This window comes from Stegostoma tigrinum, chromosome 5 (genome assembly GCF_030684315.1).
Source record: "Stegostoma tigrinum isolate sSteTig4 chromosome 5, sSteTig4.hap1, whole genome shotgun sequence".
Classification (NCBI taxonomy): Eukaryota; Metazoa; Chordata; class Chondrichthyes; order Orectolobiformes; family Stegostomatidae; genus Stegostoma; species Stegostoma tigrinum.
The window spans coordinates 92,078,149-92,091,450 of record NC_081358.1 but is presented as its reverse complement, the minus strand read 5'-3'; the positions used below and the strand labels follow the sequence as shown (position 1 = coordinate 92,091,450).

The 13,302-nt window shown below is 39.9% G+C and overlaps 1 protein-coding gene across 5 annotated transcripts in view; it reads right to left on the bottom strand.

Annotated features, from left to right (window-relative positions):
- The window catches only part of ints8 (integrator complex subunit 8), a 79,164-nt gene that overhangs the window by 1,155 nt on the left and 64,707 nt on the right, over positions 1-13,302 (bottom strand). For 2 of the 5 annotated variants that reach the window (XM_048528848.2, XM_048528850.2), the window contains 5 exons: positions 12,284-12,387; positions 11,106-11,156; positions 8,868-8,941; positions 4,394-4,458; positions 1,039-1,082 (listed from right to left, as the gene is read on the bottom strand). In XM_048528848.2, the coding sequence (XP_048384805.1) occupies positions 1,039-1,082; positions 4,394-4,458; positions 8,868-8,941; positions 11,106-11,156; positions 12,284-12,387 (338 nt within the window). Of the gene's footprint in view, positions 1-1,038; positions 1,083-2,278; positions 2,368-4,393; positions 4,459-8,867; positions 8,942-11,105; positions 11,157-12,283; positions 12,388-13,302 lie in introns of all 5 variants that reach the window. The other 3 variants (XR_007247329.2, XM_048528852.2, XR_007247330.2) reach the window with 3 other exon arrangements.

Below are 13,302 nucleotides of genomic sequence, written 5' to 3'. Positions count from 1 at the left end.
TATCTCTCAAGTCAGATCACTTAAGGCCAACCCGATAAGGCAGTACACTGTATTCTTTGCTTGAACACTGCTACCTGGCAAGAGTATGGGGCGGAGGGGCAGAAACTGCAGCAATTCTGAGGAAGGGTCACTGGACCCTAAATGTTAACTTTGATTTCTCTCCACAAGCTATTCTGTTTTTGATTTACAACTTCTGTACTTTTTTCAGTTTTTATAATGAACTGAATTGGCTAAAATTTGGTATCTGGGGATTTCTGCAAGAGATGGATACAGGGATAATCCACTCAGCATTTCTGGCTGAAAACTGCTGTAAATGCTTATGCCTGCTCTTCTGCACTGATATGGTGGGTTCCTTCATCAGTGAGAATAGGAAAATTTGTGGAGCATTCTCCTCCTTCAGTGAGGTCATTAATTGTCCACCACCATTCATTGTGATTACAGATGGACTACTGTGGAATCATTCAGCCCTATCTGTCATTTGCTGCTTATGCAAGTGGACCTTTTCTGTACGTTCACCAGGCTGATCACACATTTTTAGATATGCCTTGTAATGCTCCTGGAATGGCCTCTTACACTCTGCAGGAAGATGGTGGTGTTGTAGTAATGACACTGTAGTAGTAATTAGGGTGATTATTCTGGTAAGGAATTTTTTCTGAAGAAGGGTCCAGACCTAAAACGTCAGCTTTCCTGCTCCTCTGATGATGCCCGAGCTGCTGCTCTACACCTTATGATCTGATATTCTAGGAAAATAAATTCAAATCTTGTCATTCTCAGTGCTTCCTCCAACTACTACTTTACAAGTGGATACATGGAGAAAACATGAATACGAAGGGTTTTGAGGGATACTGGCCAATTCTGGTAAATGGGACTACATTAATTCAAAATGTCTGGTTGGACTGAAGAGTTGTAGAGGATGGAAACAGATCTTATGACTCTTTTACAAGAAACACTGGCATAGGTTCGCTAGTCCAGTGAGCTAAATTCATGTTGTGTGGATACATCAGGAAGAATGTAATACACCAGCATACTTTAACTTACTGCTATTTGCCTTTTGTCAATTTCTCCCCTTTTGTGATGGATGTCTATGAAAACTGTCAAGGCAATTTTCCATTTGATGGCTACAAACTTAAGCATTCAAACAGCTAAAAGTCAGTTTTAATGCCTGCATTAGCTTTCACATCACTCACTAATCAGCAAAAGTTGGCATTTTGGAGCTCGTTCTCTCAAAGGTAAAACCAACATTACAACTCAAGGTCATGGAGATATTTATCCGTACAGTTAACTTTGAAATAAATTGTAAATATTTTTGCTATTTTGAATAACACCTTTTAGTTACAATGTTTTGAAAACACTATCTTAAGACATTTTACTCAATGACTTCTTGTGCTTTGAGCTGTTACTTAAGACCAAGTGTGAAAATGCAATTTTGAAGAAACGTTTCTGGTTACACAATCCAACCACCTTATTCTTCTCCTATCCAGTTCTTTGCTGCCATCCAAATTTGTCGTCTAGTTAGGAACAAATGACTAAGTGAGCCAGGTAAACAGGCAGGAATCTGTAGACACGTGAATCAAATTCTCAAGTTTTGTGTACAAATTAAATTTAGAAATATCAAAAATTGGTAGCCAATTTTGCCATGGATGGCATGGTACCTCAAGGTCAATGGAAACCATTAACAAAATCACTTAAATATTGAAGAACAGCTTCTTGAAGTGTACATAATATTGCATTTCTCATTTCAACAAGGCTTTAAACCCTAAAAAATTTTTCAATCTTAAATTGGGCAACAATCTGTAACAAGCTTAAGTTGAAAATTAATTTGAACATACAAGAACAGATGCATTTTTTAAATGCAGGTGTAACCACATGCATCCTTAAAGCACATTCATAAAATGGACCTAAAGGCCTAACAACATCAAAAAACAGCAAGATGTGCAGTTAAGACAGACCTTCCACAAATCAAGCCAGCTGCCAAGGAAATACTTCTGAAGTGACATTGAAACATCAACAACATAGATTTACAGCAGCTTGCTTTTTAATGAATTGGCTATTTGTAATAATGTTCACACAACCTGGTTTAATGGTAAATGGATGAGGACAGAGAACTGGTGTAGTGACAATGTCAGTGAATTAGTAATTGATAAATGGCAACCACAGGCTAAAGTTCTGGGGACATGAGTTCAAATCCCACCAAGGCAGATAATCAAATTTTAATTCATTTTTAAAAATCCCTTCTGGCTTACATATGTTCTTTGGTGAAGGAAATCTGTCAACCTACCTGGTCTGGCATCCAAGTGACTCCTGATCCACAGCAATATTGACTCAAACTCTGGTTAATTAGGGATGGTTAATACTTTTTGGCCTAGCCTGTAATGCCAATACACATGACCAAATAAAAAACAATGAAGTTGGTTAGAGGCCAAGTATTAGTTAGAACACAGGAGGATTCATCAGCATTTCTTTGAAATTACCTCAAAGAATCTTTACATCGGCTTAACAGGCTAGATGGGGCATTGGTTTAACACATCATCCAAGACAGCAAAGTGTGGAGCTGGATGAACATAGGCTAAGCAGCAGAGGGGCAGGAAAGCTGACATTTCAGGTCTGAATCCTTCTTCAGGGTCCAGACCCAAAATGTCACCTTTCCTGCTCCTCTGATGCTGCTTAGCTTGCTCTCTTCATCCAGCTCCACACCATGTTATCTCAAGCACCAGCATCAGCAGTTCCTATTATCTCATCCAAGACAGCACTTCATTTTAAGTGTCACAAATAAAAATCAAACTGATATTCCAGCAAAGAGAAACAGGATTCACAGATAATATGAATTATGCAAGGTTCAATATTTCCAACAATGTATTAGCATATGATTAATAATGGGTAGAATTTAATGCCCTCATCCATGGCAAGATTGGTGGAAGGGGTCCTCACTGACTTCCTGTCTCAACCTAATCAAGTCCATTATGGGAAGGGAAACCTTCCAAACCCACAGCCAATTGAAGCTTTTAAGTGGGCAATTAAGTTCAACTTAAAGGCCTCATCGGCATGCCGTCAGTATTCACCTAGCATTGGGGTTTACCATGTGGGGGTCATGCCTAACAAACCTGTGGGGGCTTCTTGCAGGCTGCCAGGAGGAATGGAGCCACGTTCAACAAGTACTACATGACCTGCAGTGAGCCACTCTTGCTGCTGAACTCTTCAACCTCACTCATCTGAAGCTAGGGATGAAACCAGGCCAAGAGTGAATGTTGTACCACTGTCTTGCTGGGGATGCTGCCATTTGATAGAGCTACCAGCCTTTGACTGGGTGGCAGTTCTAAGCAGGGAGAATTTCCAAACTGGGGTCTTGCATTCCAAGGAAGACCTGCTGCTGTCCTGGTAATTTGTTAGGTTTTTCCCAAAGGAAGAGATGCTGGGCACCTGTCAGCAGACAAGACCCTTATTGTCTTCACTCAATCCAGCCCAACAGTCAATTGTAGAATTGAAGTGAAAGTTTACATAAACTAATCATTGCTAAACATTTTTTAAAAGAAATATTCTTTCATACATGTTGACATCATTGGCAAGGCCAGCATTTATTACCAATTCCTAATTACCAATGAAGTGGTGGTGATGAGTAGCCTTTTTGAACTACTGCAGTCTGTAAAACGTAAGTACATCCACAGGAAGCATTTCAGCACCATCTAAAAGGCACAAGCCAGGAATGTGACAGAATACTGTATACTCCATCTTCAGTTTGACTGTGTCTATCAGCAATGCATGGTGTACATAGTACGCACCAACTCACAGGTCCTTCAACAGCAACTTCCAAGCTCACCTCTCCCATTCAGAAGGGCAAGGGATAGGAAAGCATGGAAACAACATGAACTGCAAGCTCACATCTTAGCCCATACGATCCGAACCAGAACTAAATCACTGATTTTTCAGTGCTGCTTGGTCAAAATCCTGAAATTCCATTCCAACCAGCTGCTTTTGAACAATGCACCACCACTCCCAGGCCTGCTGATATATCTACACCTTGAAAGACTGCAGCAGTTCAAGAAATTAACTCACCTCCACCTTCTGCCACACAATTAGGAATGGGAAATAAATGCTGGCCAAGCCAACCATGGCCACTGAACAAATTAGAAAATCTAGATAAACAAATCCGAACTGAATACTTTACAAAATTTGTAAGGATAAACGCAGCAGTTAAGCATTACATTTATAACAATCAAGCCATTCCTTCCACTCTTTTTCACACTATGCATGATAAAGGAAGAAAAAAATTAAGCGATTGATTGCAGATTCTTATATTGGACTAATCTGGATTCTAAGCAGTTTTCCAAGTAATAACTGTCCTATTTGGTTACATAAAGATCAGTAATCTCAGGAGAAAAAAAAACAGAAAGGATACGTGTCAAATATTCCAAGATAGTGATGTCCCAGATGTAGTCATAGTAGGAATCCATTGCATCATGACTGAAATAAGAAATTTTGAAAAAAGCAACAAACCATGTCAGCTTTTACATGAAAACTTAATTTATATTAGTGGTTTCTTAAATGATCCCACCTCCCACATATCAATTAACGAGCTTAGTTGACAAATACAAAAAAAACTTTGAAAAATTCAAGTTTAAATGTAGTTCATAGGAATTATTATGTACTGAATTCTACGATTAGTTTACAATCAGAGTCAAGAAAACTACAAGAGCTACATTACGGTGCTAGATGGAACATGGCAGTTTCTTTCCCGACTCTCAAAAAAGTGTTCCAAAACAGGAAGGTTAAAGTTCCTGTGAAGAAAATACCACACTCCATTTGTAGTCTATACTAATCTCCACCTGAAGTGGTAGGAGCCTCACTTTAGGAACGTTTTTTGAAATTAGTCAAGATTCACATGTTAGCTTGCTGTTCATTTATCTCCTGTTGCAAATCCATATTTTTAGGATCGTTTCTTCAGGATGAGATGGTGGGAAGTTGGCCTCAGAGGTTGGAGAGGTCAGCTGAGATCATCCGCTGCATTTCTTTTGAAGGCTGATTAAGCTGTATCTGGAAAGGCAAAGTTGGCCACTAGTACCACTAAAGTTGTCCCTTGCTGCTGAAGCAGAAATTATTCTGCAAACACTTTATTTTCAAGGTTAACTTCAGTTTTCGAGCTAAGGAAACCACAAGTTGTGATGGTGGCAAACTCCTGTCCACATCTTAAATTACCATTTACGTCAGTTGTTAGAGCTTTCCACCTGCCAGAATTGATGTTTAGGGCTTTTGGCAACACCTCTGAAGTGGAACTTGGGTTCCCATGCAGGTGTCCCCATATGCTTGGAGATGTGGCCACCTTCCATACGTGTGAAGTTGAGTGAAACCGTCTTTAGCATAAAGTATGCTTGCCTTAGAGGCAACTGCTTTATTAGTGACTTTGTCTTACCATATGATGCCAATGTATGTCATAGATAAAGGTCACTGAGCCATTTTTCATACAAAGTGTAGGTTGTCCAGGTTTCACTGATATAATAGAACATTACAGCACAGTACAGGTCCTTCGGCCCTCGATGTTGTGCCGACCTGTCATACCGATCTCAAGCCCATCTAACCTACACTATTCCATGTACGTCCATATGCTTGTCCAATGACGACTTAAATGTACCTAAAGTTGGCGAATCTACTACCGTTGCAGGCAAAGCGTTCCATTCCCCTACTACTCTGAGTAAAGAAACTACCTCTGACATCTGTCCTATATCTTTCACCCCTCAATTTAAAGCTATGCCCCCTCATGCTCGCCGTCACCATCCTAGGAAAAAGGCTCTCCCTATCCACCCTATCTAACCCTCTGATTATTTTATGTTTCAATTAAGTCACCTCTCAACCTTCTTCTCATTAATGAAAACAGCCTCAAGTTCCTCAGCCTTTCCTCGTAAGACCTTCCCTCCATACCAGGCAACATCCTAGTAAATCTCCTCTGCACCCTTTCCAAAGCTTCCACATCCTTCTTATAATGTGGCGACCAGAACTGTACACAATACTCCAAGTGCGGCTGCACCAGAGTTTTGTACAGCTTCACCATAACCTCTTGGTTCCAGAACTCGATCCCTCTATTAATAAAAGCTAAAACACTGTATGCCTTCTTAACAGCCCTGTCAACCTGGGTGGCAACTTTCAAGGGTCTGCGTACATGGACACCGAGATCTCTCTGCTCATCTACACTGCTAAGAATCTTACCGTTAGCCCTGTACTTTGCCTTCCGGTTACTCCCACCAAAGTGCATCACTTTGTAGTGTAATGTACTATGTTGAGAAATTGAAATTTTGTAATTTATGATTCTTGCTTTATAACAAAACACAAAGGTTACTTTTTCAATGCATGCGTTAAGTTCCTCATCAAGGGACAGGTTTTGTTACAATAGATCCAAGTAGCAGAATGACTGCTTCCAGTGGTGTACTGTCACGTCTGATCATAGCATGTAGTGTCGTTGTCTATCACATAACCGCAGTTTTCTTTTGATGGTGAGGGAGAACATTATACAGGCATAGGACAGTCAGGCAATGAGCCTTTGGAGCTTGTCATCGATCTGGCAACTAGTGCAACAGCAACAGCAAATAGAATTTCTCTAATTAGGACACACTGCACATTTGTCTTAGCTTTCAGTTTTGATAGGTCAAGAAGTTTCCCATCTGATTGCAAGGTACACACTCTCTACAATGGTAGGGAAAGCAGAAGTTGGCAAGTTATCAGATGATTGGTTAAGACACATCCCTCTTTCAACACATTCCTGATCTCAAAGCTGTCAGAGCTGGAGGTGAAGTCCATGAAAACGAAGATCATGTTGACCACGGATCTGCCAGTGCTAAAACCACAGTGTCTCCAGATATATTCTGTTGGCTAGCCAATCATGTCATGCTTGAATGCTTCTGTCAAAAGCCTGTTCCAGTGGCATGAGGAGTGAGATGCCGCCTTGATTATCTTCTTATTAGTATAATATGAGAATGCTTGCATCGTACATATCTGATGGGCACATTCTTTTCTCCAGCAGAAAAGGTGGTAGTCACAGAGGTATGGCAGCAGGTGGGCTCATACATATTCAAGTAACTCAGCTGGTATAGCTCCTTCCCAGGTGTTTCCCCCTGTTGCGCAGCAGTCAATTGCCTTTTTGAACTCAAGTAATGAGAATTCTGCACAAAACTCATACAAGCACAATGGGACAAATTTGAGGGGAGTACGTGGGAGCAGAGGGTTCATGCGCACAATTGTCTGAAGGTGGACAGGCAAGCTGAAACAGTTGTTAAGCAGCTTACAGGATCCTTGGGTTTATAAAGAGGCATAGCACATAAAAGCAAAGGAGTGACACTACAAGTCTACAAATCATTGGTCAGAGCACATTTGGAGTATTGAATTCAGTTCTGGATATCTTATTTAAGGATGTTAAAGCCCTGGAGAGTGTGCAAAGGAGATTTATTGGAATGATATCAGGAATCAAGGATTTTATATACAAGGAAATATTGCAGAAATTGTCTTATTCTCCCTGGAGCAGAGAAGATTAGAGGTGACTTTAGTGAACAGTTTGAAATTATGAATAATTTTGACAGGGTAAAGGAGGATGTTCTATTTCCAAAGTTGGTATGTCAGTAAATAGGGGTCACAATTTGAACAATGTCAACAAGACAGCTAGGAGTGAAAGGAGGAGAATCTTCTTTACTCAGTTGTTAGAATTTAGAATACACTGTCTGGGAGAGTGATAGAGGTGGATTTCATATAAAGTTTCAGACAAGAGCTAGATAAATATTTGAGAGGGACAAATTCATAGGGCTACATAAGAGTGAGCTGGGGAATGTGACTAGCTGGCTCTTTCACGAGCTGATACGGACACGAGTGGCATCCTTCTGGACTGTAAAATTATATGATTCTCTGATTCTACGGCTGGTATCAGAAGATGATCATCAAGCACAGGCACAGAGGTATCTGTCTTACATAAGTATGGCTTGGCACCGTGCTTTCCCTGGCTCGCTCCTGTCAGCGAGTATTTCTCCAAATGTGGGCTTCAATGGGGCAACTTTAGCATTGGTGGAGTTGAGTGCAATTTTGGTATCATCAAGATTCTGTTGTCACAAGCTATTTGCAAACATTGATTGATATTTGTGGTACACTATATTAGTGTCTTCTACATATCTGCCTTCGGAAACATGAGACTGTCATATGCTTTAGGGTCAGGAGACAGCTTGTAAAATCAGATGAGCTGCGCTGTTCCCTTCAAAAGCAAGAGTCATTTCTGCGAGGTGATCTTAAATCAACCCTTATCAAGTATAATTGCTTAGCTTTCTAGATAATTCACGACCGAAACTTCCATGCTTCATCGGCATTATCCAGTAAGCCCTTGGGTGGAAGGGGCTGCTGGGAACTCTGGACAACATCTGACATTTGTTGTCCTCCTTGTACATGGAATGATAACGTGCAGAATGCCTTTGTGATTTTGATACATACAGAGAAAAACATGTTGGATAGAAAAGGGCTAACAAAGCCAATTAAACTATAACCTAATAAGAGGTATCACCTCGGGGGGGGGGGGGGGGGGGGGGGAATAAAATGGAAAATCTGTTTGGGAGATAGCAACAAAAAGAAAAATTAACCGACAATGCATTACTGAAATAACCTCATGAAAATGATGTTAGACACTTGACATGATGCAAATCTTTTTAGGTAGATTCAGATGTGGAACTAGTCAAGTTCAGGTACAAGTAAAAAAGGTACAAAGTAGCAATCCCCATGAAATATACAAAAAAGGGCACTGTAATCTCATTAAAATATTTTACTGGACACTGGCCCATCAGTATATAAGCATATTGATGGGTCTCTTGATCACAAGTGTTAAGAACATATCAAACTTGGGGATATTACACCTGTTTTGCTCCTGTAAAGCTTTGAAAGCAGTCATATAATCCACTTCTCTGAGAAACTGACATAAAATTGCCACCTATGGAAAGAAAGAAACAGTTTAAATGTTTTGAGATTTAAACTGAAGTATTGATGAGACTTTTCCCAACTCCATCACTGCCTCAGCTCATTTGTTGCTGTCACCCTCATCTATGCCTTTGTGGTCGCGAGATCTGTCTATTCAAAACAGTATTTCCTGGTTAGCTTCCCACATTCTCTTACAATTCCATCTCCATATACACAGGTCATCCAAAAAAAGGAAAAAAACTCTGCCAAGTTGCAGCAAAACCCTTTCACCACCACCTTAGTGTTCACTAACCTAAACTGAACTCCCTGTTAAGCAACACTTGGTTCTTAAAATTCTTATTGCTTCAAGTCCTTTCAGGGCTCACTCTTCCCTATATACCCCTGTAATCCTCAGCTGTCTAACAATCTTCTCAAGTATTGTACTCCTCTGATTTGATGACTTCAGTATCCCAAATTTTAATCGTTCAACCAATGGTAGCTGTCCCTTCAACTAACAAAGCCCTGACTTCCACAATTCCTACCTTAAGCCTCCCTTCTTACCTCCTTCAAAATATTCCTTAAAACTGACCTCTTGGTCCAAATGTTTATCGTTTCTCCTAATGTCTCCTTATATGGCTTGGCATTACATTTTGTCTGTTAACACTTTGGTGAAGCACCCTGAGACAGTTTATTTTGTTAAAGATGTTAGATAACTACAAGTCGTTGATTTTTTTCATATATTTACTCCTTAAATCCTTCTTTCTGATGACATACTGTAGGGAACTTTATACCCCTTATTTTATCCTTTTCCCTTTGGGAATATGCTAGAATCCCACACAAAAACAACAAAATATAAATTACCTCTCTTGACATCTGATCAATTTGAGTTAAGTGGCACGGTGGCTCAGTGGTTAGCACTGCAGCCTCACAGCACCAGGGACCAGGGATCAATTCCCACCTCGGGCAACTGTCTGTGTGGAGTTTGCACATTCTCCCCGTGTCTGCGTGGGTTTCCGCCGGGTGCTCCGGTTTCCTCCCACAGTCCAAAGATGTGCAGGTTAGGTGGATTGGCCATGCTAAATTGCCCATAGTGTTCAGGGGTGTCTGGGTTATAGGGGGATGGGTCTGGGTGGGATGCTTCAAGGGTTGGTGTGAACTTGTTATAACCAGAATCTAGCGAAAATGAAAGCGCGCCCAAAACTGTTAAGATGCAAGTCATTTGTCATCGGTTACTTGGTTATATTGTCGGACCAACGAGAAATAGACCTGGACTAAGAATCCAGAGAATGTAGGCGCAAATAAGAACTCAACTCAAGTCAAAAGTTGAGAATTTAAAAGCTGATTAAAAAGTGATCACGAATCTAGTATATTGTTGTGAAATCTCAACTGGTTCACTTATGTCGACTAGAGAAGGAAAACATTGTGACTCCAATCCCTCCCCACTGTACATGCTCATCACTTTTCTCTGAAGTGGTCTAAAAATACATTCAGTTGTATTAAACTATTAATAGTACTCTGCAAGCACCTTCAGCATGTTAATTGCAGTGGGTCAAGAAGAAACCAACTGCTACCATCTCAGGATAAGAATAGGTGTGCTATAAATGAGAAAAACATACTGCTGCAGTAGCTTAGCAGGACTGGTAGTATCTGTGGAGCAAGGAACAGAGTTAAGGCTTCGAGTCCAATGTGACTTCTTCAGAACTGTTAATGACGGGTGAACTGCCTTCCTGAACCACTGCAGTGCTTGGTGTTTTTTTTTAAAATTCATCATGGGACGTGGTCACCTCTGGCTACGTCAGCATTTATTTCCCCACCCCTAATTACCCAGAGGGCGGTTAAGAGTCAACTACATTGCTGTGGGTCTGGAATCCCATGTAGGGCAGACCAGGTAGGCAAGACAGATTTCCTTCCCTAAACAGTGTTAAGATTTTGAGTTCAAAGTGGCTTCTTCAGAACTGTTGAATTGCCTTCTTGAACCACTGCAGGTCTTGGGGTGTAGTTCGTACACCCAACAGATGAACAGCTGAACATTATCACACAACAGAATAAATCATACCTTCATGAATATACGCAAGAGGGTACGTTCCACTCACAATAGAAAAATACAGCATTTGGCTAACATAAATTTAGAAGAATACGCTAGTGACATTAGAATTTGTAATAAATCAAACATTATTAAATAAGTACATTCTACTTACTTGGGTGTGGCAATTTAACATAGAACAGCATTTAATCATTCTCTTCAGCACCTTAGAAAACACCAAAGCAAAAACATGAAGTTAGATTAAAAATAAGTTAATGAACTGTACACTTTATCTTGTTGGGCATCATCAGTACAGTTTCAGACTAGTGGGAGAAGATGTTATTTATATTCTTCTCTCCAGCAAGTGTTCAGTCTTGCTGCTGTTCAGTCATATCTGTATAATGCAGCTTCACCATCCAACTTCGAGGGCACTATGATTTTCCCCAAATTATTTAGCCATTAATGAAATTAAAATGGACTTTTGTCAGCTGCTATGAAATTGAAGGTTAATCCAAAGAAACAATAGCTGTCAATGCACTTGTCTGACCATGGGATGAAAGACCACAAGAACAAATAAAAAAATGTAACCTGACTTGTTGCAAACCATTTGATACCTTTCAACCACCAGAAATCTTAGTGTTATAGCATGGGAATTGCTGTTCAGTAACAAACAAGTTGAGAATTGTTGTCATTGAGAATCATTCTAAGGAAGAGTCACCGGACCTGAAACGTTAACTGTTTTTTCCTTCACAGATGCTGCCAGACCTGCTGAGCTTTTCCAGCAACTTTGTTTTTGTTCCTGACTTACAGTATCTGCAGTTATTTTGTTTTTTATTGAGCATCTTTATTATGGTGTTAACTGTGAACTGGGTTGCTCTCTAGTGACTACCAAAGTAACAATTTTCTTTCACCATTATAAAGTATTACACACTGAGTCAGCAAGGATACTGAGTTAAGGTTAGCAGCGGTATTAGCACAAATGTTTATACGTAGTGAGAGTGGTCAGAATCTGGAATGCACTGCCAGAGACTGCGGTGGAGCAGATTCAATGGAGGCCTGCACGAGAGAATCGGATAATATGTGAGGCAAAAAAAAAACACATGGCTACAAGATAAAGATGGAGACTTGAAATTAAGTGAGTTATTCTTGGAAGAGCTGGCTAACACACAAACTGAATATCTTCTCCTGTGCCACTCAAAATTCCATGACTGCACAGAATTCTGCTAAAATCAGCAATTTGATGAACTGTCTAGAGTCTGTCATTTAAAACTTAAATGTCTTGAGACTGCCAAAATGAAATATAACAAAGCAACTGACAATTTCAAACTAGTTCTCTCTCTTGTTCAATCTTACCATATCCGTGTACACATCAGAAGGGACAGCTTTATTGAAAAAATCTGAACAGATGGCACCAGCTTGTAGGTAAAAATGCAGAGCAGCTGAAAATTGATTGGTGGCTGGAAAAAAAAATCAAAATAATAAACACAAAATAGAAGGTTCTGAACAGTTCGACAGACACTTGAATCATTCCAAAAGCACAAAATCATTCTTGAAAGAATGTTGAAAGAGTTATTTTAAGTGTTCATGCTTAACATTTCAAGCACTGAAAATAACATTTCCTAGACAGGCAATCAGGATCTAATGGGGTCGCTACCAGTTATCAAAATTTCTTCCAATCTTAATAAATGAATTTCGGTTGACTATAAGCTAAACATGTTCGGGATACCAGGGATGAGTCCCCTAACCTGATTTGAAATAATAAGGGATGTTTTGCATCCATCTGAGAAGATAGACAGGCCAAAACACTTATTAACAGCACAGCACTCCAATAAGACTGCACTGGTTTATCAGCCTTGAAAATAGATCAATTGAGTCAAATGTCACATTTTTACCAGGTGAAAGCCTGATCTTTAAAGACTGTTTTTCAGCTGGTAAACCCTTGTTAAAATAATTGATCCCTCAGCCAACTGAAGGAATACAGTATTGCTAAGGGAATAAAATGGTTACAATGACATATCACTTTCATCACCCTAACTCATCAATGTAAAGATAGGGAACAGCACTGATAGCAATTACATAACATGTACCCACTAATCATCAAGAGTTCAACAAAAAGGTCTGGTCAAATCTGTGCGAAGTATGTCAAGTAAAGAACAGTTAGTTTCTGTAACATATGCAGGACAGTTAATTTAATTAAAGATCAAGACAACAGATGAAAGGGTTAAGGACAAATCTTTACAGGGGTGTAAAAATTACAGTGTGCGAATGAAGGAAGAGAAAAGTCATTCCTGGTTATGAACTCACCAACTCTAACCGGGTACGAATGGAACATGCAAAGACAATCACATTGTATTAGACAATGAGTAATGGTT